Raw genomic sequence first — 26,889 nt, forward strand, 5'->3', positions numbered from 1 at the left:
TGTCTCGGGTAAATAGAAAGTGGAATCTTTACACAGCCTGAGCACAGTAAATCCAACCATAGATATTGAGGTTGAACAGTGAATGACTACAGCTCATTCTGTTCATGTCCTCAGGAGGGTAATATGCCATTTAGCAGATGCTTTTATCCAAAGCGACTTAGTCATCTGTGCATACATTTTATGTATGGGAATCGAACCCACTACCCTGGCGTTACAAGCGCCATGCTCTACCAACTGAGCTACAAAGGACCAACGAACGGTACACAACGTTCCTATATAAATGTATGACGTACAACAGGCCTGTGATGTAAGATATATTCCTTACATTTCTAGCTACAATGTTGAGGGTTTCACCTCAATACATCCCTGTATATGACTCCTACCACGGTCAAAGTTCACTTGGATCATTGTCAATAACTAACAGTCGTTTATGTCAACTGGTTTTATTAAATCAAAATGTAACTGCAACAAGCATGTATCAAAAGACCAATACGGCAAATCCTTTACAAAATGGCTTGACAAGTCTTCTTCCCAAAATGGCTTTCGTGACGAATTGTAAACAGTTTATCAACAGTCTTACAGCGTAAATACTAATCAGCTAAGTTAGGAAAAAGCACCTGCTATCGTTCAAATCTTTGTGCAGTCTACAGAATCAATAAAAAATAAATAAATGTAAATGGAATGTACAAAATTAAAAACACGGTTTGGTTTTCCGTATGTAAAAAGGGTTGAGTTCAGTTTTTCCTCACAACAAAAGGCAAAAGAAAATCAGACAGTGCATTAAGAGGATGAGCACGCGATGTACTTAATGAGATTACTAGAAGAACTAGTAGCAGGAGCTGGTTTGGTCACTTAGCGCAGTGTGCATAGTTATAAGGCATCGGTACAGCAGTCCTCCTAGGTTGCATGTGGCTATGATGAGGATGATGAGATGGAGTCCATTTAGTAGAAGTAAACAGATGTTTAACAGGTAGCTAAACCACATCAGTAAACTTCCCTCCTACAGTCCACCCTCTCCCTCGAGATTGGCAAAACCCTGAGAGAGTTGTGCTGTGATGGAAGTTTTCAGGTGGGGGGAGTGTGCTATGACTCAGTGACTGGTCCAGGGTGAGAGGACACCCATGCTCTACAGTCAGTTGCATTCTAGAATACCATTCTGTCTGTTCCAAGTTCTCTCAGAACAGAAGTTGTGTCCAACATTTCAGTCTTTTGGCAGTGTAAGGAGGAGATTAATACAATGGAGCACAGGTGGTGTTTCTTTATGGCATCTGGTGGGTGTGTGTGTCAGACGGAGGCTTTGCTCTCAACTTCAGCAGTGGGTCGACAGTTCAAACGCTAGAGGCTCTTCGCATCTGTGCTTAGAAGGCATATCGCAGAACCATAATGATTCATTTCGAAGGGACAACAAGGACAAACAAACAGAGACATCTGTAAACAGTCAGAGGCAGCAAAAGGACTGGGCTTGTCATGTTATCTTTTTGTTGGTTTTACATCAGGAGGAAGATTCCTTTCAAATGCATCAACACACATCACGGCATCTCTGTGCAGTCTTTAGAGAGCATCTCTTCTCAATACTCAGTGTGTTTCAAATCACCTTCAAAGCATCCTACAGAACTTTGTTTGAAAATGGCACTTCGCCATCAAAATGGTGGTGTGTTACATTAGTAAGGCCAAAACTACAGAGGACAAATAAATAAATAAAACAAGGCAATAAAAAAGACTAAATACAGCAGCAGTATCTATGTCAAGGAAAGGAATTAAAAATGAAATAAATTAAATAAAATCTGTGGTTTGTCAAATATGGCAGGCAAAAGCAACAAAAACGGGGGAGTAGGGAGGGGGGGGTGTTAAAGGCCATACCCTGTCCCTCCCACCCTCTCCCCAGTGTGTGGTGAGGCCGTGAGGCTAGCGGTTAAGGGTCAGGGGTCAGGGTTCTAAGGGCAAACATGGAGTGTCAGGACTCTTTGCTTCCCTGAGGTATTTCTTTGTAGTTGGTTTCTCCCGTGGGTGTTGTCGTGGTGACAGCTGTGGGTTCCGCGGCGGAGGCAGACTCTGGTTCTGACTGGGTGACGGCGGGCGTTGGCATGGTGATGGAGGCAGGGCTGCTAGGTTCCTGCTCCTCAGGGCTAGAGGACCCCTCCTGCTGTACTAACCCACCCCAGCTGGCCTTGTTCAGCCCCAGGTGGCCCAGCATGGTCTGGGACAGACGTGTGTCAGAGAACCGTCCCCACTCAGCAAATAGAGGCTCCACCACGTACGTCATGAAACCTGGGGGAAGGAAGACAGGAACATGGAAACACACAGGGTTATAGAGGCAGGCCTAAGAGAGCTTCTGGTTTATATCAATGTACTGTAGCTAGTACTAAACTAGAAATCGTCATAAAAACGTACCAATCTGAATGTTTCCCATAGAGTTACTCTGGCTATCACACAGTGGACTGACTTCAAGTTTGTGCTTCTTCTCAATGTCTCCTACAGAGGGATAGACAACACACACTGATCAGAAATCAGAGGGATCGACAACACACACTGATCAGAAATCAGAGGGATCGACAACACACACTGATCAGAAATCAGAGGGATAGGTGAAGAGAAAATTAGAGATTAAGAAGAGGAGAGAGAGCGTGAGAACCATACAGAACGAGAGACTATGAGGAGAGGGAGAGTGAGAACCATACAGAACGAGAGACTAAGAGGAGAGGGAGAGTGAGAACCATACAGAACGAGAGACTATGAGGAGAGGGAGAGTGAGAACCATACAGAACGAGAGACTAAGAGGAGAGGGAGAGTGAGAACCATACAGAACGAGAGACTATGAGGAGAGGGAGAGTGAGAACCATACAGAACGAGAGACTATGAGGAGAGGGAGAGTGAGAACCATACAGAACGAGAGACTATGAGGAGAGGGAGAGTGAGAACCATACAGAACGAGAGACTGAGGAGAGGGAGAGTGAGAACCATACAGAACGAGAGACTAAGAGGAGAGGGAGAGTGAGAACCATACAGAACGAGAGACTATGAGGAGAGGGAGAGGGAGAACCATACAGAACGAGAGACTATGAGGAGAGGGAGAGTGAGAACCATACAGAACGAGAGACTAAGGGGAGAGGGAGAGTGAGAACCATACAGAACGAGAGACTATGAGGAGAGGGAGAGGGAGAACCATACAGAACGAGAGACTATGAGGAGAGGGAGAGTGAGAACCATACAGAACGAGAGACTAAGGGGAGAGGGAGAGTGAGAACCGTACAGAACGAGAGACTATGAGGAGAGGGAGAGTGAGAACCATACAGAACGAGAGACTATGAGGAGAGGGAGAGGGAGAACCATACAGAACGAGAGACTAAGAGGAGAGGGAGAGTGAGAACCATACAGAACGAGAGACTAAGGGGAGAGGGAGAACCATACAGAACGAGAGACTATGAGGAGAGGGAGAGGGAGAACCATACAGAACGAGAGACTAAGAGGAGAGGGAGAGTGAGAACCATACAGAACGAGAGACTAAGGGGAGAGGGAGAACCATACAGAACGAGAGACTATGAGGAGAGGGAGAGGGAGAACCATACAGAACGAGAGACTATGAGGAGAGGGAGAGGGAGAACCATACAGAACGAGAGACTAAGAGGAGAGGGAGAGGGAGAACCATACAGAACGAGAGACTAAGAGGAGAGGGAGAGGGAGAACCATACAGAACGAGAGACTAAGAGGAGAGGGAGAGGGAGAACCATACAGAACGAGAGACTATGAGGAGAGGGAGAGGGAGAACCATACAGAACGAGAGACTAAGAGGAGAAGGAGAGGGAGAACCATACAGAACGAGAGACTATGAGGAGAGGGAGAGGGAGAACCATACAGAACGAGAGACTATGAGGAGAGGGAGAGGGAGAACCATACAGAACGAGAGACTAAGAGGAGAGGGAGAGTGAGAACCATACAGAACGAGAGACTATGAGGAGAGGGAGAGTGAGAACCATACAGAACGAGAGACTAAGAGGAGAGGGAGAGAGAGAACCATACAGAACGAGAGACTAAGAGGAGAGAGAGCGACGAGAGCTTGAGGAGAGGAGAGGGAGAACCATACAGAACGAGAGACTAAGAGGAGAGGGAGAGTGAGAACCATACAGAACGAGAGACTAAGAGGAGAGGGACAGTGAGAACCATACAGAACGAGAGACTATGAGGAGAGGGAGAGTGAGAACCATACAGAACGAGAGACTAAGGGGAGAGGGAGAGTGAGAACCATACAGAACGAGAGACTATGAGGAGAGGGAGAGGGAGAACCATACAGAACGAGAGACTAAGAGGAGAGGGAGAGTGAGAACCATACAGAACGAGAGACTATGAGGAGAGGGAGAGTGAGAACCATACAGAACGAGAGACTAAGAGGAGAGGGACAGTGAGAACCATACAGAACGAGAGACTAAGAGGAGAGGGAGAGTGAGAACCATACAGAACGAGAGACTAAGAGGAGAGGGAGAGTGAGAACCATACAGAACGAGAGACTATGAGGAGAGGGAGAGTGAGAACCATACAGAACGAGAGACTAAGAGGAGAGGGACAGTGAGAACCATACAGAACGAGAGACTATGAGGAGAGGGACAGTGAGAACCATACAGAACGAGAGACTATGAGGAGAGGGAGAGTGAGAACCATACAGAACGAGAGACTATGAGGAGAGGGAGAGTGAGAACCATACAGAACGAGAGACTAAGAGGAGAGGGAGAGGGAGAACCATACAGAACGAGAGACTATGAGGAGAGGGAGAGGGAGAACCATACAGAACGAGAAACTAAGAGGAGAGGGAGAGGGAGAACCATACAGAACGAGAGGATTAATGAGAGGCTACCTTGGTGGAAGAACTCTTCCGTCACTTTCTCGCTCCACTGTTTGCTCAGCTCCCAGGGTCTGCAGGGGTTGCAGATGTCTGCACACTTCAGAGCCATCTGCAAGGAGTTAGAGCCAAAATATCCAGTTAGACCCCCACAGTTTCCAGCTGATAAGATCCAAAATGGCCGGTTCTACACAGTTTCCCCAGGCCCAACTCTAAGCCTATGGCCTAGCTAGTAACTGACCTGGAGGATGAAGTGTCGGTGGCTGGCATTGCTCAGGCACAGGTCATCCTGGTCCAGGTGTGTCCTGAACTTTCCCAGGTACTCATTCTGTCTGCTGATGTCAGTAGCCAGGATCAGAGAACCCAGTTGGCGCTCCATCTTCAGCCTGAGGAGATGAACAGAGGAATTCATTAAATATGCTTCAAAAGTACACGACCATACTTGAGTGTACAACAACAACTCATTACCTTGATCTTTAAAAACAGAGTCTCATTAAATCACTTGGAAAATAAATTAACAGACTGACCCGTCCTCAGCAGGCAGGTGGGAGAACAGGCCGGTCTCTCTGAGCAGACCTACTGCAGACCTCCAGTGGTGGTTCTCCAGAACAGAGGAATTCTACAGACCACAGAGACATATACATTAGCATTTTTATAACGCTGTTATTCTGAGCTACTAAGTGCATTCAATCATAGACCTCAACGTTATCTTCAAATAAGAACAAATAACCCATGAACTAGGTCAAGTTATCAACACTTTTGTCCTGTCGAGCATGGCCATCTAGTGTCCTCAAGTCAGATCTAATATGAATGCTACAGGAGCTGTGGACTGCACCAGCTATGTGCTCTCACCCTGTAGAGCTTGGCCAGGTAGTGGTTGGTCTTGATGAGGAAGGGCTGGTTAACTCCCGGGTGGTCCAGGTCATGAGTGGCGGCTGCCAGCAGGCCCAGGAGGATGTCACAGGACGTCAGGGACTTGGCCAGCTACGGAGAGACATCGGATTACTTTTCTCTGCTCATATACATGATAGGTAACCTTGCCTCTGGCCTAAAGACTCGTAAGCTGTCAATCTCTCTGTCTGATACCTTGGGTTCTCGCAGGTAGCAGTACATGGCCTGCGTGACGTCAGCGGCGTGCACTGCGTTGTGGTAGGGGTTGAGGCTATGGTAGTCCTCCTGCACCATGACCAGGAAGCGCCACAGCTTCACCATGTCCAGCTGAAACAGCTCCAACAGACCATACTGGTTCAGGAGGTGGAAAGTCAGCGTCACCAGGCTGTTTCCTGCATGGAGAGGGGAGACATGGGAGAAGTAGTTTAAAGAGCTGGTCAAGAATAGTGTTTGGGGGTGGGTAGTTATGTATTTTTGTGGTTGTGGTGGAGTTTAGCATTGCAATAGCATCAGCATTAAAATGAAAATCTATGGAAAAAGACCATTCCACTTCTTTACAGCATTCATCAAAACAAACACCAGATGGCGCCATTGTCCACAAATGTCTAATGAGTTGAAAGGAGGCCTATGCAGTAATGTTACATTTACATTTACGTCATTTAGCAGACGCTCTTATCCAGAGCATGTTACACTGTTTTGCTCATTCTCTGATGATGATGACAATACAAATATGTAGGTAAGGCTTTTGGGAGAAAGATGGACATCTGTCAGAAACATACCATTCGTTAATCTATCGTAGAGGAAAATGTCAAAATTCCAGGTCGCGACCCTTTCCAGCATACACTGCAAGAGAAAACCCCCCCGCAAATGTAAGTCTGTATTTAGACATGTACATAAACATGAATTGTGTATGCATGCATACGAGTGTATGATTGGCTAAGACAGTGTGAGCATCGGACCTTGGCCTGTCCGGTGTAGTCCTCATCCAGGATGTGGAGGGGGTTGAGGTGGGGTGTTCCCAGGAGCAGACGGGAGGAGTGCAGGTACCTCTGGAAGCTGAGCAGTCTGCGGAGCCTCCTACCAGACACAGGCCCAGCCGAACTGAACCCAGGACCAGGGATAAGACTAGAGGCGGAGTCTGAGCAGGCTGAAGACAGAGAGACAAAGACTTAAAACATGGGAGTTGTTTAGAAGTAAACGGTTTACAACATGGTAGATACAAATATAATGCATAGGTAGGACTAGTGGAGTTATGTCGCACATGCAGCTAACAAAAACATACGGAAATGTCAACTACCCAAAACAAAATAATTGCAGCATTACTGCAAAAATGGAAGAGGAAAGTGGAAGGTGGAGAAAGTAAGGAACTTGTCTGTCGGCCGTGCATTAAGGAACATAATTGGTTAAAGAAAATGGTGATAAATAAAAAAGTATACCAGTTTCATTTAAGGACCAAAGGATTGACAGCCGTCCCATATAGATTGCAAAATAGTTGGGAAGAGATTTCTGATGTACCGATTCCATGGCATAGTGTTTATGAACTGATACGCAAAACGACGCCGGATTCAAAACTTACAATTTTTCAATTTAAATTATTATACAAAATTCTTGCTACCAATAGAATGTTATTTCTATGGGGGATACAATCTTCCCAGCTCTGCAGATTTTGCTGTGAAGAGACAGAATCATTAGATCATTTGTAGCTTGTTTTTGGTCACAGGTCCAGGAATGGCTGAAGGATTGCAATATTTACCTGGAGCTAACCCTGCATATAGCACTACTGGGTGATCTGAAAAGTCACAGTCAATCGATCAATAATATAATAATACTTTTAGCAAAACATTTTATTTTCAATTTACAATCTGTAGAAACAATGAGAATAGAAGGGTTCAGAACTTTTGTGAAACATCACAGTTGAAAAATATATGGCAAATAGAAATCCAATATTGATGGTGTTAAGAGAAAGATGGGAGGTGTTGAATGGAGCTGAAGGATGGGACTAATAACAACAACTAATAACAACAAGATAACTAACGTAAAGCATATAGTGTCCATGAGAAGTATATAGGTTGAGAGCTTTTGTGAAAGAGCACAGTTAGAAAGACATGGCATATTATTTATAGAAGCAAACCGGATGGACATGATGAAAATGATTGGAGGTTGAGGGTAGAGGAAGTTCAGGAGTAAAAACAAACAAATAGAATTGTTGTAAAATTGACTGTGTCCATAAAATGTATATAGTATGTATAAGCTGGAAGTAGAGGCCTAAGCATTGTTGTTCACTAGTTTACTCCAATTAGGGAAGGGGTGGTGGGGTTGGAAAGTAATGAAGGGAAATATCTTTTTTTAAAGGATATGTATATGTATATATATATATATATATATATATATATATATATATATGTATGTATTTGTTTTATATATATATATATATATATATATATATATATCACACACACACACACACACACACACACACACACATACATACATACAGCTCTGGAAAAAATTAAGAGACCACTGCAAATATATCTTAAATCAGCATCTCTACATGTATGACAGCCATTCCATTCCAGTGTCTGTTGAATTCCAACACAGGCACACCTCATTCTACTGAATTAGGTACTGATTAGGTGATCACCTGAACCAAATCTTATTTAACGAGGAAAAGTATAAAAACCACTGCTGTGGTCATCACTATCCTCTTGCAATAGGACCAGCTGGATGGCAAAAACAGTGCTAATAGTACCTCAAAAGTAATATTAATAAAAAAAATAACTATTGACCATGCCAAAAGAGTTGAAAAGGAAAGTTTTGAGTGAGGAAAAGAAGGGTTAAATTCTGGCTTTACTGGCAGAGGGATACAGTTTGCGTCAGGTTGCTTCCATCCTTAAAATTTCAAAGACGACAGTTCATAAGAACAAGGTCAAGCAGCAGACATTGGGGACAACAAAGCTACAGACCGGCAGAGGGCGAAAACGACTCTCTACTGACCGGGATGACCGCCAACTTATTCGAATGTCACTCAACAACCGTAGGATGACATCAAGTGACCTACAAAAATAATGGCAAACGGCAGCTGGGGTGAAGTGCACAGCGAGGACGTTTCAAAACAGTCTCCTAGGGGCAGGGCTGAAGTCGTGCAAAGCTAGAAAAAAGCCCTTCATCAATGAGAAGCAAAGAAGAGCCAGGCTGAAGTTTGCAAAATACCATTAGGATTGGGCCGTAGAGGACTGGAGTAAGGTAATCTTATCTGATGAGTCCAATTTTCAGCTTTACCCAACACCTGGTCGCCTAATGGTTAGACGGAGACCTGGAGAGGCCTACAAGCCACAGTCTCGCACCCACTGTGAAATTTGGTGGAGGATCGGTGATGATCTGGGGGTGCTTCAGCAATGCTGGAATCGGGCAGATTTGTCTTTGTGAAGGACGCATGAATCAAGCCACCTACAAGGTTGTCCTGGAAGAAAACTTGCTTCCTTTTGCTCTGACATTGTTCCCCAACTCTGAGGATTGGTTTTTCCAGCAGGACAATGCGCCATGCCACACAGCCAGGTCAATCAAGGTGTGGATGGAGGACCACCAGATCAAAACCCTGTCATGGCCAGCCCAATCTCCAGACCTGAACCCCATTGAAAACTTCTGGAATGTGATCAAGAGGAAGATGGATGGTCACAAGCCATCAAACAAAGCCGAGCTGCTTGAATTTCTGTGCCAGGAGAGGCATAAAGTCACCCAACATCAATGTGAAAGACTGGTGGAGAGCATGCCAAGACGCATGAAAGCTGTGATTGAAAATGACGGTTATTCCACCAAATATTGATTTCTGAACTCTTCCTTAGTTAAAACATTAGTATTGTGTTGTTTAAAAATTAACATGAACTTATTTTCTTTGCATTATTCGAGGTCTAACAAAACTGCATATTTTTTGTTATTTTGACCAGTTGTCATTTTCTGCAAATAAATGCTCTAAATGACAATATTTTTATTTGGAATTTGGGAGAAATGTTGTCAGTAGTTTATAGAATAAAACAAAAATGTTAATTTCACCCAAACACATACCTATAAATAGTAAAACCAGAGAAACTTATATTTTTGCTGTGGTCTTTTAATTTTTTCCAGAGCTGTATATATATATATACAGTGAGGGAAAAAAAGTATTTGATCCCCTGCTGATTTTGTACGTTTGCCCACTGACAAAGAAATGATCAGTCTATAATTTTAATAGTAGGTTTATTTGAACAGTGAGAGACAGAATAACAACAAAAAAATCCAGAAAGAAATGTTATAAATTGATTTGCATTTTAATGAGGGAAATAAGTATTTGAACCACTCTCAATCAGAAAGATTTCTGGCTCCCAGGTGTCTTTTATACAGGTAACGAGCCGAGATTAGGAGCACACTCTTAAAGGGAGTCAATCAGATTCCAAACTCTCCACCATGGCCAAGACCAAAGAGCTCTAAAAGGATGTCAGGGACAAGATTGTAGACCTACACAAGGCTGGAATGGGCTACAAGACCATCACCAAGCAGCTTGGTGAGAAGGTGACAACAGTTGGTGCGATTATTCGCAAATGGAAGAAACACAAAATAACTGTCAATCTCCCTCGGCCTGGGGCTCCATGCAAGATCTCACCTCGTGGAGTTGCAATGATCATGAGAACGGTGAGGAATCAGCCCAGAACTACACGGGAGGATCTTGTCAATGATCTCAAGGTAGCTGGGACCATAGTCACCAAGAAAACAATTGGTAACACACTACACCGTGAAGGACTGAAATCCTGCAGCGCCCGCAAGGTCCCCCTGCTCAAGAAAGCACACTTACAGGCCCGTCTGAAGTTTGCCAATGAACATCTGAATGATTCAGAGGAGAACTGGGTGAAAGTGTTGTGGTCAGATGAGACCAAAATGGAGCTATTTGGCATCAACTCAACTTGCCGTGTTTGGAAGAGGAGGAATGCTGCCTATGACCCCAAGAACACCATCCCCACCGTCAAACATGGAGGTGGAAACATTATTCTTTGGGGGTGTTTTTCTGCTAAGGGGACAGGACAACTTCACCGCATCAAAGGGACGATGGACGGGGCCATGTACCGTCAAATCTTGAGTGAGAACCTCCTTCCCTCAGCCAGGTCATTGAAAATGGGTCGTGGATGGGTATTCCAGCATGACAATGACCCAAAACACATGGCCAAGGCAACAAAGGAGTGGCTCAAGAAGAAGCACATTAAGGTCCTGGAATGGCCTAGCCAGTCTCCAGACCTTAATCCCATAGAAAATCTGTGGAGGGAGCTGAAGATTCGAGTTGCCAAACCTCAGCCTCGAAACCTTAATGACTTGGAGAAGATCTGCAAAGAGGAGTGGGACAAAATCCCTCCTGAGATGTGTGCAAACCTGGTGGCCAACTACAAGAAACGTCTGACCTCTGTGATTGCCAACAAGGGTTTTGCCACCAAGTACTAAGTCATGTTTTGCAGAGGGGTCAAATACTTATTTCCCTCATTAAAATGCAAATCAATTTATAACATTTTTGACATGCGTTTTTCTGGATTTTGTTGTTGTTATTCTGTCTCTCACTGTTCAAATAAACCTACCATTAAAATTATAGACTGATCATGTATTTGTCAGTGGGCAAACGTACAAAATCAGCAGGGGATCAAATACTTTTTTCCCTCACTGTATATACACTGCTCAAAAAAATAAAGGGAACACTTAAACAACACATCATAGATCTGAATGAATGAAATAATCTTATTAAATACTTTTTTCTTTACATAGTTGAATGTGCTGACAACAAAATCACACAAAAATGATCAATGGAAATCAAATGTATCAACCCATGGAGGTCTGGATTTGGAGTCACCCTCAAAATTAAAGTGGAAAACCACACTACAGGCTGATCCAACTTTGATGTAATGTCCTTAAAACAAGTCAAAATGAGGCTCAGTAGTGTGTGTGGCCTCCACGTGCCTGTATGACCTCCCTACAACGCCTGGGCATGCTCCTGATGAGGTGGCGGATGGTCTCCTGAGGGATCTCCTCCCAGACCTGAACTAAAGCATCTGCCAACTCCTGGACAGTCTGTGGTGCAACGTGGCGTTGGTGGATGGAGCGAGACATGATGTCCCAGATGTGTTCAATTGGATTCAGGTCTGGGGAACGGGCGGGCCAGTCCATAGCATCAATGCCTTCCTCTTGCAGGAACTGCTGACACACTCCAGCCACATGAGGTCTAGCATTGTCTTGCATTAGGAGGAACCCAGGGCCAACCGCACCAGCATATGGTCTCACAAGGGGTCTGAGGATCTCATCTCGGTACCTAATGGCAGTCAGGCTACCTCTGGCGAGCACATGGAGGGCTGTGCGGCCCCCCAAAGAAATGCCACCCCACACCATGACTGACCCACCGCCAAACCGGTCATGCTGGAGGATGTTGCAGGCAGCAGAACGTTCTCCATGGCGTCTCCAGACTCTGTCACATCTGTCACATGTTCTCAGTGTGAACCTGCTTTCATCTGTGAAGAGCACAGGGCGCCAGTGGCGAATTTGCCAATATTGGTGTTCTCTGGCAAATGCCAAACGTCCTGCACGGTGTTGGGCTGTAAGCACAACCCCCACCTGTGAACGTCGGGCCCTCATACCACCCTCATGGAGTCTGTTTCTGACCGTTTAAGCAGACACATGCACATTTGTGGCCTGCTGGAGGTCATTTTGCAGGGCTCTGGCAGTGCTCCACCTGCTCCTCCTTGCACAAAGGCGGAGGTAGCGGTCCTGCTGCTGGGTTGTTGCCCTCCTACGGCCTCCTCCACGTCTCCTGATGTACTGGCCTGTCTCCTGGTAGCGCCACCATGCTCTGGACACTACGCTGACAGACACAGCAAACCTTCTTGCCACAGCTCGCATTGATGTGCCATCCTGGATGAGCTGCACTACCTGAGCCACTTGTGTGGGTTGTAGACTCCGTCTCATGCTACCACTAGAGTGAAAGCACCACCAGCATTCAAAAGTGACCAAAACATCAGCCAGGAAGCATAGGAACTGAGAAGTGGTCTGTGGTCACCACCTGCAGAACCACTTCTTTATTGGGGGTGTCTTGCTAATTGCCTATAATTTCCACCTGTTGTCTATTCCATTTGCACAACAGCATGTGAAATTTATTGTCAATCAGTGTTGCTTCCTAAGTGGACAGTTTGATTTCACAGAAGTGTGATTGACTTGGAGTTACATTGTGTTGTTTAAGTGTTCCCTTTATTTTTTTGAGCAGTGTATATATATATATATATATATATATATATATTATACCCACGTTTTCAGTCGCAATTTGCTTTTACCACATGTACAACAAATGATTTCCATGATATTGAACAAAATGAAGCCTTACTTGTAATGTTGTAAGGTAGACCTACTGTACCTTTATATTGGTATGAGAGGGGTAGTTGGCCTTATCTTACATTTTTGATAGGCTAACGTTACTTGATGAAGACATGCTGTTAGCAACTCTGTGCTTTTGTCTTGAAGCTAAAATGTAACGAGTAGCCTACAGACTAGAAAATAAATCCTTTATTGTCTACACATGCTTGTGAATTGTTGCATTATTCAAGAGTGTAATGTGGTTTGGTTAAATTTTTTTCAAATGTGTAATATGGTTAAGATGAAAAGTCGATTGCAAAGTTGAAGCATACTGGCTAGTGGCTATGTAGGGATATTTACAGCAAATGTCCGTTGCCAAGCGCCAAACGCTCTCGCGGCACATGACATTCCTTTGCTACTGTTAAATGAAAAGTTATTTACATATTATTTCAATTGAAATGTCATCGCGCTGCCTCTCCTTCAACTTTCGTCAATGAGAAAAGCCTCTAAGGCAGATAGTGAGGAATGGAAGGTTTTTTCATGGTTCATACTCACAGTGTAGGGTGCGGAAGTCAATGCACAGGTACAAGTGGGAACCTTTTTCTTCTGGTTGAAATCCTACCCGACTTCTCACTCTCACATCTCCTAGAGGGAAGCAACACACACATCCTCAAGAGTCATGGAACATACAGTGGAAAATGAGCTGTCCTTCCCACACACACACACACACACACACACACACGCACACACGCACACACGCACACACGCACACACGCACACACGCACACACGCACACACGCACACACGCACACGCACACACGCACACGCACACGCACACGCACAAACACTTTCACGCTCTCTAAATCTTCAAAGGGAGGCAGCTTGTAGACCACCAAGGCTGTGTTAACAAAGACAGCTCAATTCTGATACTTTTTTCCACTAATTGGTCTTTTGACCAATCACATCAGATTTCTTCACATCAGATCTTATTGATCAACAGACCTATTAGTGAAAAACAATATCAGAATTGGGCTGCCTGTGTTAACAACTCCTGAGTGGCGCAGTGGTCTAAGGCACTGCATCGCAGTGCTAACTGTGCCACTAGAATCCAGGCTCTGTCGCAGCCGGCCGCGACCGGGAGACTCATGGGCGGCGCACAATTGGCCCAGCGTCGTCCAGGGTAGGGGAGGGAATGGCCGGCAGGGATGTAGCTCAGTTGATAGAGCATGGCGTTTGCAACGCCAGGGTTGTGGGTTCGATTCCCACAGGGGGCCAGTATAAAAATAATAATATGTATTCACTAACTGTAAGTCGCTCTGGATAAGAGCGTCTGCTAAAATGTAAATGTAAAAGAGCTAGGAACAGCTGACAGCTGAGCATGCAATGTCATGCCAGGCAGGGCTACAGTAACACTAGTATTGGTAGTCAGACAGGCTAGGAGCAACATAGCGACCTACAGTAACACTAGTATTGGTAGTCAGACAGGCTAGGAGCAACATAGCGACCTACAGTAACACTAGTATTGGTAGTCAGACAGGCTAGGAGCAGCAGAGCGACCTACAGTAACACTAGTATTGGTAGTCAGACAGGCTAGGAGCAGCAGAGCGACCTACAGTAGAGTAGACAGGTTTGTGCTTTATACTCAGATGCAACACACACATCCTCAAGAGTCATGGAACATACAGTGGAAAATGAGCTCTCCTACACACACACACACACACACACAGGCTCTCCTCTGTCTCTCACACACACACAAACACTTTCACGCTCTCTCAATCTTCAAAGGGAGGCAGCTTGTAGACCACCAAGGCTGTGTTAACAAAGACAGCTCAATTCTGATACTTTCTCCACTAATTGGTCTTTTGACCAATCACATCAGATTTCTTCACATCAGATCTTATTGGTCAACAGACCTATTAGTGAAAAAAAAAACATCAGAATTGGGCTGCCTGTGTTAACACAGCCTAAAAGAGCTAGGAACAGCTGACAGCTGAGCATGCAATGCCATGCCAGGCAGGGCTACAGTAACACTGGTATTGGTAGTCAGACAGGCTAGGAGCAGCATAGCGACCTACAGTAACACTAGTATTGGTAGTCAGACAGGCTAGGAGCAGCAGAGAAACCTACAGTAACACTAGTATTGGTAGTCAGACAGGCTAGGAGCAACATAGCGACCTACAGTAACACTAGTATTGGTAGTCAGACAGGCTAGGAGCAACATAGCGACCTACAGTAACACTAGTATTGGTAGTCAGACAGGCTAGGAGCAACATAGCGACCTACAGTAACACTAGTATAGGTAGTCAGACAGGCTAGGAGCAGCAGAGAAACCTACAGTAACACTAGTATTGGTAGTCAGACAGGCTAGGAGCAACATAGCGACCTACAGTAACACTAGTATAGGTAGTCAGACAGGCTAGGAGCAACATAGCGACCTACAGTAACACTAGTATTGGTAGTCAGACAGGCTAGGAGCAACATAGAGACCTACAGTAACACTGGTATTGGTAGTCAGACAGGCTAGGAACAACATAGCGACCTACAGTAACACTGGTATTGGTAGTCAGACAGGCTAGGAACAGCAGAGAGACCTACAGTAACACTAGTATTGGTAGTCAGACAGGCTAGGAGCAACATAGCGACCTACAGTAACACTAGTATTGGTAGTCAGACAGGCTAGGAGCAACATAGCGACCTACAGTAACACACAGTAGAGTAGACAGGTTTGTGCTTTATACTCAGAGGCGAGTGCTGACAGTCTCGTTATGGTACTATGGCACTGGCCCAGGCAACCCAGTCAATACTAGTCTTCTAGAGGAGTCAGACTGACAGACTAATGCAGCTCTTCAGTACTGATTTGTACATTAGATCAAGTCATACAGTACTGTACAGTCAGTCTCCCACCAGCATGCTACTTACTTGGGAACAGCTGTTTGAATATAACAAAAGCCCCTAGCAAAATAGCAAAACTGGGAATTACCATTAAATGGAAGTAATGGATGGTCACATTACATATAGCTTACACAGCATTCACAGATTAAATGAAAATATACAAGGTTATGTATGGTGTAAACAAACTCTTCCACTCTCTCACACTGATGCAATGCCAAGTAGTTGTGTGTGTGTGCGATGAGATGCATAGAGTCAAGTTTTTCCATTCTGCATGCCAACAGGCCTTGAGCTGGGGGGAATACGGGTCAGACAGTTGATTACCCATGTACCCTGACCTCTACATTAATGCTCTTAAACCCATTGTATGACAACACAGCAACAGATCAGACTGGCCTAGGAACGTATCACAGACCCTGGCAAATAGCCAGCATATCCTAAACTGGAACCCTGCTGCACCTCTTAACAACAACTGTAATATCCACTGACTCCACACAAACACATGCTCTCAAAGTAGGGCTAATACTAGAGCCAGAGATTATCAGGGGAAAGCTAGTAGCAGCAAATCAATTGTTAAGTCGTTGAGTTAAGCTTCATGCTGAAGCAAACTAGCTAATGATTTAGATTGTTTTCAGATTTTTTGAACTAGTGTGAGGTCAGTAATCGGTGTGGGTTTTTGTCAAACTTTTATTATCTTCCAACAACATATAATCCTAAAATACTACAGGTGTAGGATCTTAATTTGTTCACCCTGTTGTGCAGGATTTCCTGCACAGCAGGAAATGCAAATGTGTAGTGTATTCAAGGTTTAAAAGGCTTCTAAAGTTAATATTTACACTTTTAAAATGTTATGTGAGCTAAACATTTAAATAAATTATATATATTTTTTATCCTTAAAGTATACTTTTTAGAGAGTACTAATGTTACAGTCCCCACTAGAACAGAAAAATACTTAATTACATGCAATTTTGTCATTGAAACATTTAATTGAAATACTGTAGAATTCCATTCATTCCTATGGATGACTGCTCCTACTGGGGAGTGCCAATATGGCCGACCGGTGGCTTCAAAGCCTCTCATTGGCCAATACATAGCATCAGCAATCCAGGGTTTATATACATCATTGAACAGAATAGGCCATGTGTCCCCACATAAGAGTCTACTCTGTTTTGGTATGATCCGGTTTGCTAGACTGTGACTCCCAGTAGTAGGCAGGGCTAAATCTAATTCAATTCCATAAACGTTATCCCCAATTGTTGTGTGGCAGTGCAGATAGCATAACCCACATAAACTGAGTGTACAAAACATTAGGAACACCTTGCCCTTAGCACAGCCTCAATTCGTCGGGGCACGGACGCTACAAGGTGGCGAAAGCGTTCCACAGGGATGCTGGCCCATGTTGACACCAATGCATCTAACAGTTGTGTCAAGTTGGCTAGATGTCCTTTGGTTGTTGGATCATTCTTGATACACACAGGAAACTGTTGAGCGTGAAAAACCCAGCAGCGTTGCAGTTCTTGACACACTCAAACCGGTGTGCCTGGCACCTACTACCATACCCTGTTCAAAGGCACTTCAATCTTTTGTCTTGCCCATTCACCCTCTGAATGGCACACATACACAATCCATGTCTCAATTGTCTCAAGGCTTAGAAATCATTCTTTAACCATCTTCTCCCCTTCATCTATACTGATTGAAGTGGATTTAACAAGTGACATCAAAAAGGGATCATAGCTTTCAGCTAGCCAGTCTCATGGTACTAAGTGTACATACCAACAAGACAGGAGAGACTGTTACAAACATCAACCACACAGACAAGCACCCACACTGGTCTAAGTAGAGTGGACTCCTGGCATCCATACAGAGGGCCTAGAACATTCCAGAGGCCTATGGGCCCAGCAGGACACAAAATTAGATCTCTGCCTCAGAAGATCTGATAAAAATTCAAAGAAAGGCTTAATACTGTGGACCGACAGCTGGCCAGGACAGAAGCATTCATCACTTAAGCCTTATGTGATGGTAAGATTATCAAAGGGACCAGGGATTGACCTGAGGGGTATACTACAGAGGAAGCTAGATCTCCTCAGGGTTTTCTAAAGCTAGCCAAATTCAGTTAGCTTCACATTCCAGCTCAGGCTTCAACCATACTACGATGGTGGATATTGCTTGTCCACCTGCCGCCAACTCTAGCAGGCCTGTAACGGCGCGTGCATGTCGCACACGGCTAGTCGAACGCCGAACTCTTCATTGAGGCAATGCTGAAACATCAATCCATGGGCGAGTCGGTGACATTTTCATTTGTGCCGAAATCAAAATGAAAGACAATTCAGCAGGCGGTGGTGTGAGATGGGCTTTTAGAAGTGCCCTCTTTATGTTATTACTTATCGTTAATGCTGACTTTGGTGTGCACAAGCACCTTTTTTTCCCACCCATAATTGTATTAAGTCATAAAGTCTTACTGTGCGGGAAGTTTCAAATTAATTATATGATTACTAATGTGTAATGTGATAGGTAGTTTAACATTTTTTAACACAAAAAAACATTTGATTAATAAAATATTGAATCAGTCATCTTCCTCAAATGAAGGGGATGATGACGCAATCTTTGCGAGAGGGAGGGAAAATTACTTAATTGGTCCTCAACTCACGGCTCAGAGACTTCATTCAGGATAAATGGAGTTAGCCCCGAGTTAGCCTGCCACGGAGCAGGTTAGTTCTGAAGAATTCGTTGCCATAGAAATGTACCTTACTAAAAGGTGAGCCACTTTCGTGGTACCCGTTATCCTAAGTTGAACTCAAGAGTTACCTCGGTAACTCCTCAAACCTAATTCATAGTATAGGGATCAGACGACAGGATCTACTCTCCAGCTATCTATCTCTCTTTCAATGTCTCTTTTCATCTCGAATTCAAGGCAACACACAGTTTTATATAGAGCCATGATCACAAGGAACTCCCTTCCATCTCAAATGACTCAAGCAAACAGCAAAGTTTGCTTTAAATAAACTAATAAAACACCACTCCTCTATCTGACCTAGTTAAGGCACATGGATACTGTATGTAGTAATGTATGTATGCATGTAGGTCTGTAATGTCTATGTTAATATCCATCCCTCTCGTGTTTCTCAACTTATGTATCCCTTTCTCACATTGTTACTCAAGTTATATAACGTGGCAAAAACAATAACAGAAAATTATTTGAGAAATTGTTTCCTTTCCTTGGTGCAATCTAGAGGCCAGATGCCTGTTCATTCTGAATGTGGGCACGTTGAGCAGTACTTACAGTTGCTAGTAGTGGAATGCTAGTTGTGCTAGAACAAAACTGCTGGTGGTACTGCTGAGTGAGTATGGGGACAGTGGGCAGTGCTAACAGTAACTAGCATAAGTTGTTCTGTCCTGTATGTGATGTGTATGTGACAGTGGGTAGTACTTACCGAGCATACGAATGTACAGAGCGGTCTGATCTGAGCTGTCGTAAGAGATGGCCCCTCGTCTCTGGAGGAGAAGGAAGAGAGAGGAAAAAGTTGTATTTTGCTAAACATGAATGCTTCCGAGACAGTCAGTAGAGCACCAGAGAAATATACAAAGAATGACATTCAACAGTTGAATAATACAGATAGTGTTGGCCTACTGGTTACTGAAGTCATTTGGGGTGAGGTCCATACGGAGGACTGTAGGCTGTTGAACTGTTGCGTTAAACGAATAAAGAGTTTCCTCACACGGTCACACAGAGTCTCATCTGTTTGATAGCACACACCCACCCTCTGTTTATCAGCTAGCGCGGGAAACACGCATGCTGCGTACCCACACACAAACACTCACACAGATTGTGTGGTGTATGAGAGATAGAGTTATGGTGTGAGAGACTCTGTACTGTGTGTAGAGCAGGGCTCTCCAACCCTGTTCCTGGAGAGCTACCCTCCTGTAGGTTTTCGCTGCAACCCCAGTTATAATTAACCTGATTCAGTTTATCAACCAGCAAATTATCAGAATCAGGTGCGCTAGATTAGGGTTGGGAACAAAAACCTACAGGACGGTAGCTCTCCAGGAACAAGGTCAGCAAGCCCTGGTGTAGGGGAACATGCCGCTCCAGACAGAGTTGAGTTGTCCATCTGGTAAAACCTTAGACTTAATCATACCTAGTTTCCCCCAGTAATAGGCTCCTTGTTACCGTGACGATAGAGCAAAGCTGCTTGCTGATTAGGACAGCAGCAGAAGACACTCCCACTGACTCTCTAGGCTTACCAAGCACGAGAGATGGAAAGAGAGAAGGGGGAGGAGAGAGTGAAGAACATACACAGAAAATGAGAAGGTGAGACAGACCAGGCATTCCTTCCGACTGGGACTGAGAGGGTAAGAGTATTCATATAGCCAAAAGAAGGAAAACATTGTCTAAAATGCACACAAATGTAGACCTAGGACAATACTAGATCATGCTGTGTGTATATATAGGCCTAGTATGTGTATATTGGTGCCTGGCCCTACTCAGCAGTTTGCAGTAACATGAGAGAGGACCTAACCAAGGGATATCCTCAACCTGCTGTCACCCCAGCCTGGCTATCACCCGCAGACAGACACACTCAGGCCTGGGCATGGCCTTGGCTCACCTCTCCTTGCACCACACACACACCCCTCGAAACCTAGTCTCCAGGGCTGGGCAGGCTATGCTCTGGACTGTCCTCTCCTCTGGCCAGCTAGGCAGGCAGGCAGGGTGTCCCCATATGGCACACCACTCCAACCTGGTCTCAGAGCATTTCATATTATTTTGTACGTAAATCCGATCCCTCCCATTGAATTTGGTATGTTATGTTTCGTATGGTTTGTATTCATTTGTGGATTACCATCACCCGTTTTGCATGATATGTTACAAATTACAATTCATATTAAATGTTACGAATTCGCAAAACGTACAATAGCTTACGAATTTGCAGAACGTATGATACCTTACGGATTCTACCTAGGTGGTTACCGTTAGCTAGGCTAGGGGTTAAGGTTAAGGGAAGGGTTAGCTAAAAGGGTTAAGGTTAGGGGAAGGGTTAGCTAAAAGGGTTAAGGTTAGCTAAAAGGGTTAAGGTTAGGGGAAGGGTTAGCTAACATGCTAAGTAGTTGCAAAGTAGCTAAAATGCTAAAGTTGTGTGTGATGAGATTTGAACTCGCAACCTTATGCCCACCCATCCACGCGACCAACCACCCTACTTTCATTTTTGCCATTAACCCCCTAGAGTTGATGTGCGCGGCCCGCGGAAATCTAATTAGCATAATAATTAAAAAATCCCCATCAAAATCCGTCATTTGAAGCTAGAGATGGGGGGGGTTTCTTGCATGAGCTGCGTCTCAATCCACCGCATCCGCTGATGTGGACCATACGCATCTGCAGCGAAAGGTGGAAGAGCTAGAGCGGTATTTGTCAGACCATGAGGCATCCCGTAAATCAGTCTTCTCACAAAATCTTCTGTAGCGTCCGAATGGTTTGGCCTACAAACTATTATGACCTTTCTATGGAAAGGTGAGTCAGTCTCACTACTAATTTGAGTGTCCCGGTATTACATGTACTATGTTACGTCTAGTCTATGAGACCAGGCTGACCACTCAGGCCTGTGACTTCAATCAGCTCAGCCTCATTTGTATCCATGATTTTTATCCATTACCGTTCCCTCTCTCATATACACACATCCCTCCTTTTCTCTCCCATCCCCTCTGGGCTCTCCTCTCGAAGGAAAAAATTTAAACGCTTTGAAGCCATTTTCTCCCACAATGCAGTATGTGTAGAGGTTTTGGAAATATCAATTTATTGAGGCTTAAATCACACGTTACAATTACATCTACATTTTAGTCATTTAGCAGACGCTCTTATCCAGAGCGACTTACAGTTAGTGAGTGCATACATTTTTCATACAATTATTAACAAATGTCTAAGCAGGTTGTTCTGGCCTGGTCCTATTGTCATTTGTCCCATCTGAAAACAGTCCTGTAGTAAAGCTATGGTGAAAAGTTCATCAACTACTGTCACTATAACACACACACACACACACACATCAAATCTTATTGGTCACATGCTTCGTAGACAACAGGTGTAGGCTAACAGTGAAATGCTTCCTTACGGGTCCTTTTCCAACAATGCAGAGTTAAAGATAAGATGACAAATAAACTAGAAATAGTGACACAAGGAATAAATACGCAGTGAATACATTTTTTTAATAAACAAGTAACAATAACATGGCTATATATAGGGAGTAGAAAATAACATGGCTATATACAGGGAGTAGAAAATAACATGCCTATATACAGGGAGTAGAAAATAACATGGCTATATACAGGGAGTACCAGTAGCGAGTCGATGTGCAGGGGTACGAGGTAATTGAGGTAGCTATGTACTGTACATACAGTTGAAGTCTGAAGTTTACATACACCTTAGCCAAATACATTTAAACTCAGTTTTTCACAATTCCTGACATTTAATCCTAGTAAAAATTCCCTGTTTTAGGTCAGTTAGGATCACTTTGTCAGAATAATAGTAGAGAATGATTTATTTCAGCTTTTATTTCTTTCATCACATTCCCAGTGGGTCAGAAGTTTACATACACTCAATTAGTATTAGGTAGCATTGCCTTTAAATTGTTTAACTTGGGTCAAACGTTTCGGGTAGCCTTCCACAAGCTTCCCACAATACGTTGGGTGAATTTTGGCCCATTCCTCCTGACAGAGCTGGTGTAACTGAGTCAGGTTTGCAGGCCTCCTTGCTCACACACACTTTTTCAGTTCTGCCCACAAATGTTCTATAGGATTGAGTTCAGGGCTTTGTGATGGCCACTCCAATACCTTGACTTTGTTGTCCTTAAGCCATTTTGCCACAACTTTGGAAGAATGCTTGGGGTCATTGTCCATTTGAAAGACCCATTTGCGACCAAGCTTTAACTTCCTGACTGATGTCTTGAGATGTTGCTTCAATATATCCAAATCATTTTCCTTCCTCATGATGCCATCTATTTTGTGAAGTGCACCAGTCCCTCCTGCAGCAAAGCACCCACACAGCATGATGCTGCCACCCCCGTGCTTCACTGTTGGGATAGTGTTCTTCGGCTTGAAAGCTACCCCCTTTTTCCTCCAAACATACCGATGGTCATTTTGGCCAAACAGTTCTATTTTTGTTTCATCAGAGCAGAGGACATTTCTCCAAAAAGTACGATCTTTGTCCCCAAGTGCAGTTGCTAACCGTAGTCTGGCTTTTTTATGGCGGTTTTGGAGCAGTGGCTTCTTCCTTGCTGAGCGGCCATTCAGGTTATGTCGATATAGGACTCGTTTTACTGTGGATATAGATACTTTTGTACCTGTTTCCTCCAGCATCTTCACAAGGTCCTTTGCTGTTGTTCTGGGATTGATTTGCACTTTTCGCACCAAAGTACGTTCATCTCTAGGAGACAGAACACGTCTCCTTCCTGAGCGGTATGACGGCTGCGTGGTCCCATGGTGTTTATACTTGCGTATTATTGTTTGTACAGATGAACGTGGTACCATCAGGCGTTTGGAAATTGCTCCCAAGGATGACCCAGACTTGTGGAGGTCTACAATTGTTTTTCTGAGGTCTTGGCTGATTTATTTTGATTTTCCCATGATGTCAAGCAAAGAGGCACTGAGTTTGAAGGTAGGCCTTGAAATACATCCACAGGTACACCTCCATTTGACTCAAATTATGTAAATTAGCCTATCAGAAGCTTCTAAAGCCATGACATCATTTTCTGGAATTTGGGGTAGAAGCTGTTCAGGGTTCTGTTGGTTCCAGACTTTGTGCATTGGTATCACTTGCCGTGCCGTAGCAAAGAGAACAGTCTGTGGCTTGGAGTCTGACCATTTTTTGGGCCTTCCTCTGACACCGCCTGGTATAGAGGTCCTGGATGCCAGGGAGCTTGGCCCTCTGTAGTGCCTTGCGGTCGGATGCCAAGCAGTTGCCATACAGTCAAGATGCTCTCGATGGTGCAGCTGTAGAACTTTGAAAAGCTGATGGACCATGCAAAATCTTTGAGGCGTTGTCATGCCCTCTTCACGACTGTGTTGGTGTCTTTGGACCATGATAGCTCCAACTCTAACCACTTATAAACCCAGATAAGGATCAGGGGGAGAATCTCAATTGCATACTCCTCGTATCCCCACTCCTCTCTCCCTCTCAAAACCCATTAGAGGAGAGGGATCTCTGGCTTTCTCATCCAATGGGTTTTGAGAAGGAGGTGAGGAGAGAGGCTGCAAGGAGTATGCAATTGAGATTCTCCCAGGTTGGGTCTCCTACAAGCCTTCACACACATTTACATTTTTGTAATTTAGCGGCGCTCTTATCCAGAACGACTTACATTAGTGAGTGCATACATTTTCGTACACACACACACACATTTATTTACATTTATTACATCAGCAGATGTCATAAAGTGCTATACAGAAACCCAGCCTAAAACCCCAAACAGTAAGCAATGCAGATGTAGAAGCACGGTGGCTAAAGGAAAACTCCCTAGAAAGGCAGGAACCTAGGAAGAAACCTAGAGAGGAACCAGGCTCTGAGGGGTGACCAAGTCCACTGGAGATTATAAGAGTACATGGCCATTACACAAACACACAAACTCGCTCTCTCTGGGTGTGTCGGTCTCACTCTGACCGAGTGTCCTCTAAGTCTAAGCTCACATGACGGAGGCGGCCAATCCAAGGCTAATATTTTACCGTCTGGCAAACAGGCTTGAGTCATGGTAGGTAATATGTGGTGCAGTATGTCACTGTGTTTACACACAGCACCGCCACTTAGTGTGTGAGTAATATCCACTGTGTGTGTGGGCGAGGCACTGAGGCATATACAGAACGGCACCATACTCACAACACAAGGATGGCAGCCTTGTACTACCTTTGGATAAAGGCAAAGTCAAATGCCCTGATACCCCACCCTGCCACACCTAACTGTAAAACACACACACTGAATGAATACACACGTACTGTACACAACACACACACACAGCACAATGCTGGCATTGGCTTGGGCACGTTTGGGCTTTGTGTGCTAGTATGGTCACTATGTCAATGTCACAGCTAAATGTGCAGAGGAACACATACACAACCCCCATACAAAGATAAACACAGACAGGCATAACCATACGCAAAAGAACCCAAACTAGTGGATATAACCTTCTTACTCACACGCACATTCATAAAACACACACAGACCTTTGGCTGACATCTGCTGCCGGTGTGTCTAGGCTGGCCTGTACTGTCACTCATCACGTCAGTTGGCAGCCAACTGGCAGGATTACCCTCCACTCTACTAGAGGTCATAACCCCAGCACACACACACACACGTCAAACAGGACAGGAGGGGTGTGTGGACACACTCACACTCTGCATTCGAAAAGTATTCAGAACCCTTCCCCTTTTCCCACGTTTTGTTACGTTACAGCCTTATTCTTAAGTGGATTACATTATTTAATTTCCCCCTCAATCTACACACAATACCCCATAATGACAAAGTGAACTAAAAAGACAGAAATACCTTATTTACATAAGTATTCAGACCCTTTGCTATGAGACTCGAAATTGAGCTCAGGTGCATCCTGTTTCCATTGATCATCCTTGAGAAGTTTCTACAACTTGATTGGAGTCCACCTGTGGTAAATTCAATTGATTGGACATGATTTGGAAAGGCACACATCTGTCTATATAAAGGTCCAACAGTTAACAGTGCATGTCAGAGCAAAAACCAAGCCATGAGGTCGAAGGAATTGTCCGTAGAGCTCAGAGACAGGATTGTGTCGAGGCACAGATCTGGGGAAGGGTACGAAAAAATGTCTGCAGCATTGAAGGTCCTCCATCATTCTTAATGGAAGAAGTTTGGAACCACCAAGACTCTTCCTAAAGCTGGCCACCCGGCAAAACGGAGCAATCGAGGGAGAAGGACCTTGGTCATGGAGGTGACCAAAAACCTGATGGTCACTGACAGAGCTCCAGAGTTCCCCTGTAGAGATGGGAGAACCTTCCAGAAGGACAACCATCTATGCAGCACTCCACCAAAGAGGCCTTCATGGCAGAGTGGCCAGACGGAAGCCACTCCTCAGTAAAAGGCACGACAAACCCCTTGGAGTTTGCCAAAAGGCACCTAAAAGGACTCTGACCATGAGAAACAAGATTATCTGGTCTAATGAAACCAAGCCTGAATGCCAAGTGTGCACCATCCCTAAGCTGAAGCATGGTGGTGGCAGCATCATGTTGTGGGGATGTTTTTCAGCGGTAGGGACTGGGAGACTAGTCAGGATCGAGGGAAAGATGAACGCCTCAGACTGGGGCGAAGGTTCACCTTCCAACAGGACAACAACCCTAAGCACACAGCCAAGACAACGCAGGAGTGGCTTCGGGACAAGTCTCTAAATGTCCTTGAGTGGCCCAGCCAGAGCCCGGACTTGAACCCGATCAAACATCTCTGGAGAGACCTGAAAATAGCTGTGCAGCGACGCTCCCCATCCAACCTGACAGAGCTTGAGAGGATCTGCAGAGAAGAATGGGAGAAACTCCCCAAATACAAGGTGTGCCAAGCTTGTAGCGTCATACCCAAGAAGACCCGAGGCTGTAATCGCTACCAAAGGTGCTTCAAAGTACTGAGTAAAGGGTCTGCATACATACAGTTGAAGTCGGAAGTTTACATACACCTTAGCCAAATACATTTAAACTCAGTTTTTCACAATTCCTGACATTTAATCCTAGTAAAAATTCCCTGTCTTAGGTCAGTTAGGATCACCAGTTTATTTTAAGAATGTGAGATGTCAGAATAATAGCAGAGAGAATGATTTACTTCAGCTTTAATTTCTTTCATCACATTCCCAGTGGGTCAGAAGTTTATATACACTCAACTATGATCTAGGGAGTTTTTCCTAGCCACCGTGCTTCTACACCTGCATTACTAGCTGTTT

At 44.5% G+C, this 26,889-nt stretch overlaps 1 protein-coding gene across 4 annotated transcripts in view; it reads right to left on the minus strand.

Moving 5' to 3' along the window:
• Positions 1-436: 436 nt before the first annotated feature.
• Positions 437-26,889, minus strand: part of LOC121549853 (high affinity cAMP-specific 3',5'-cyclic phosphodiesterase 7A-like) — a 34,450-nt gene continuing 7,997 nt past the window's right edge. The window contains exons 1-12 of one of the 4 annotated variants that reach the window (XM_041861794.2): positions 19,590-19,684; positions 19,393-19,453; positions 13,628-13,714; positions 6,682-6,869; positions 6,502-6,565; positions 5,918-6,114; positions 5,684-5,815; positions 5,359-5,450; positions 5,073-5,217; positions 4,847-4,943; positions 2,392-2,472; positions 437-2,268 (exon numbers count right to left, since the gene is read on the minus strand). In XM_041861794.2, coding sequence (XP_041717728.2) covers positions 1,955-2,268; positions 2,392-2,472; positions 4,847-4,943; positions 5,073-5,217; positions 5,359-5,450; positions 5,684-5,815; positions 5,918-6,114; positions 6,502-6,565; positions 6,682-6,869; positions 13,628-13,714; positions 19,393-19,399 — 1,404 coding nt within the window. In that variant the 5' untranslated portion in view covers positions 19,400-19,453; positions 19,590-19,684 and the 3' untranslated portion in view covers positions 437-1,954. Of the gene's footprint in view, positions 2,269-2,391; positions 2,473-4,846; positions 4,944-5,072; positions 5,218-5,358; positions 5,451-5,683; positions 5,816-5,917; positions 6,115-6,501; positions 6,566-6,681; positions 6,870-13,627; positions 13,718-19,392; positions 19,454-19,589; positions 19,685-26,889 lie in introns of those variants that run through there. The other 3 variants (XM_041861793.2, XM_041861791.2, XM_041861790.2) reach the window with 3 other exon arrangements.

The sequence above is a fragment of the Coregonus clupeaformis genome, chromosome 34 (genome assembly GCF_020615455.1).
Source record: "Coregonus clupeaformis isolate EN_2021a chromosome 34, ASM2061545v1, whole genome shotgun sequence".
In the NCBI taxonomy this organism is placed as follows: domain Eukaryota; kingdom Metazoa; phylum Chordata; class Actinopteri; order Salmoniformes; family Salmonidae; genus Coregonus; species Coregonus clupeaformis.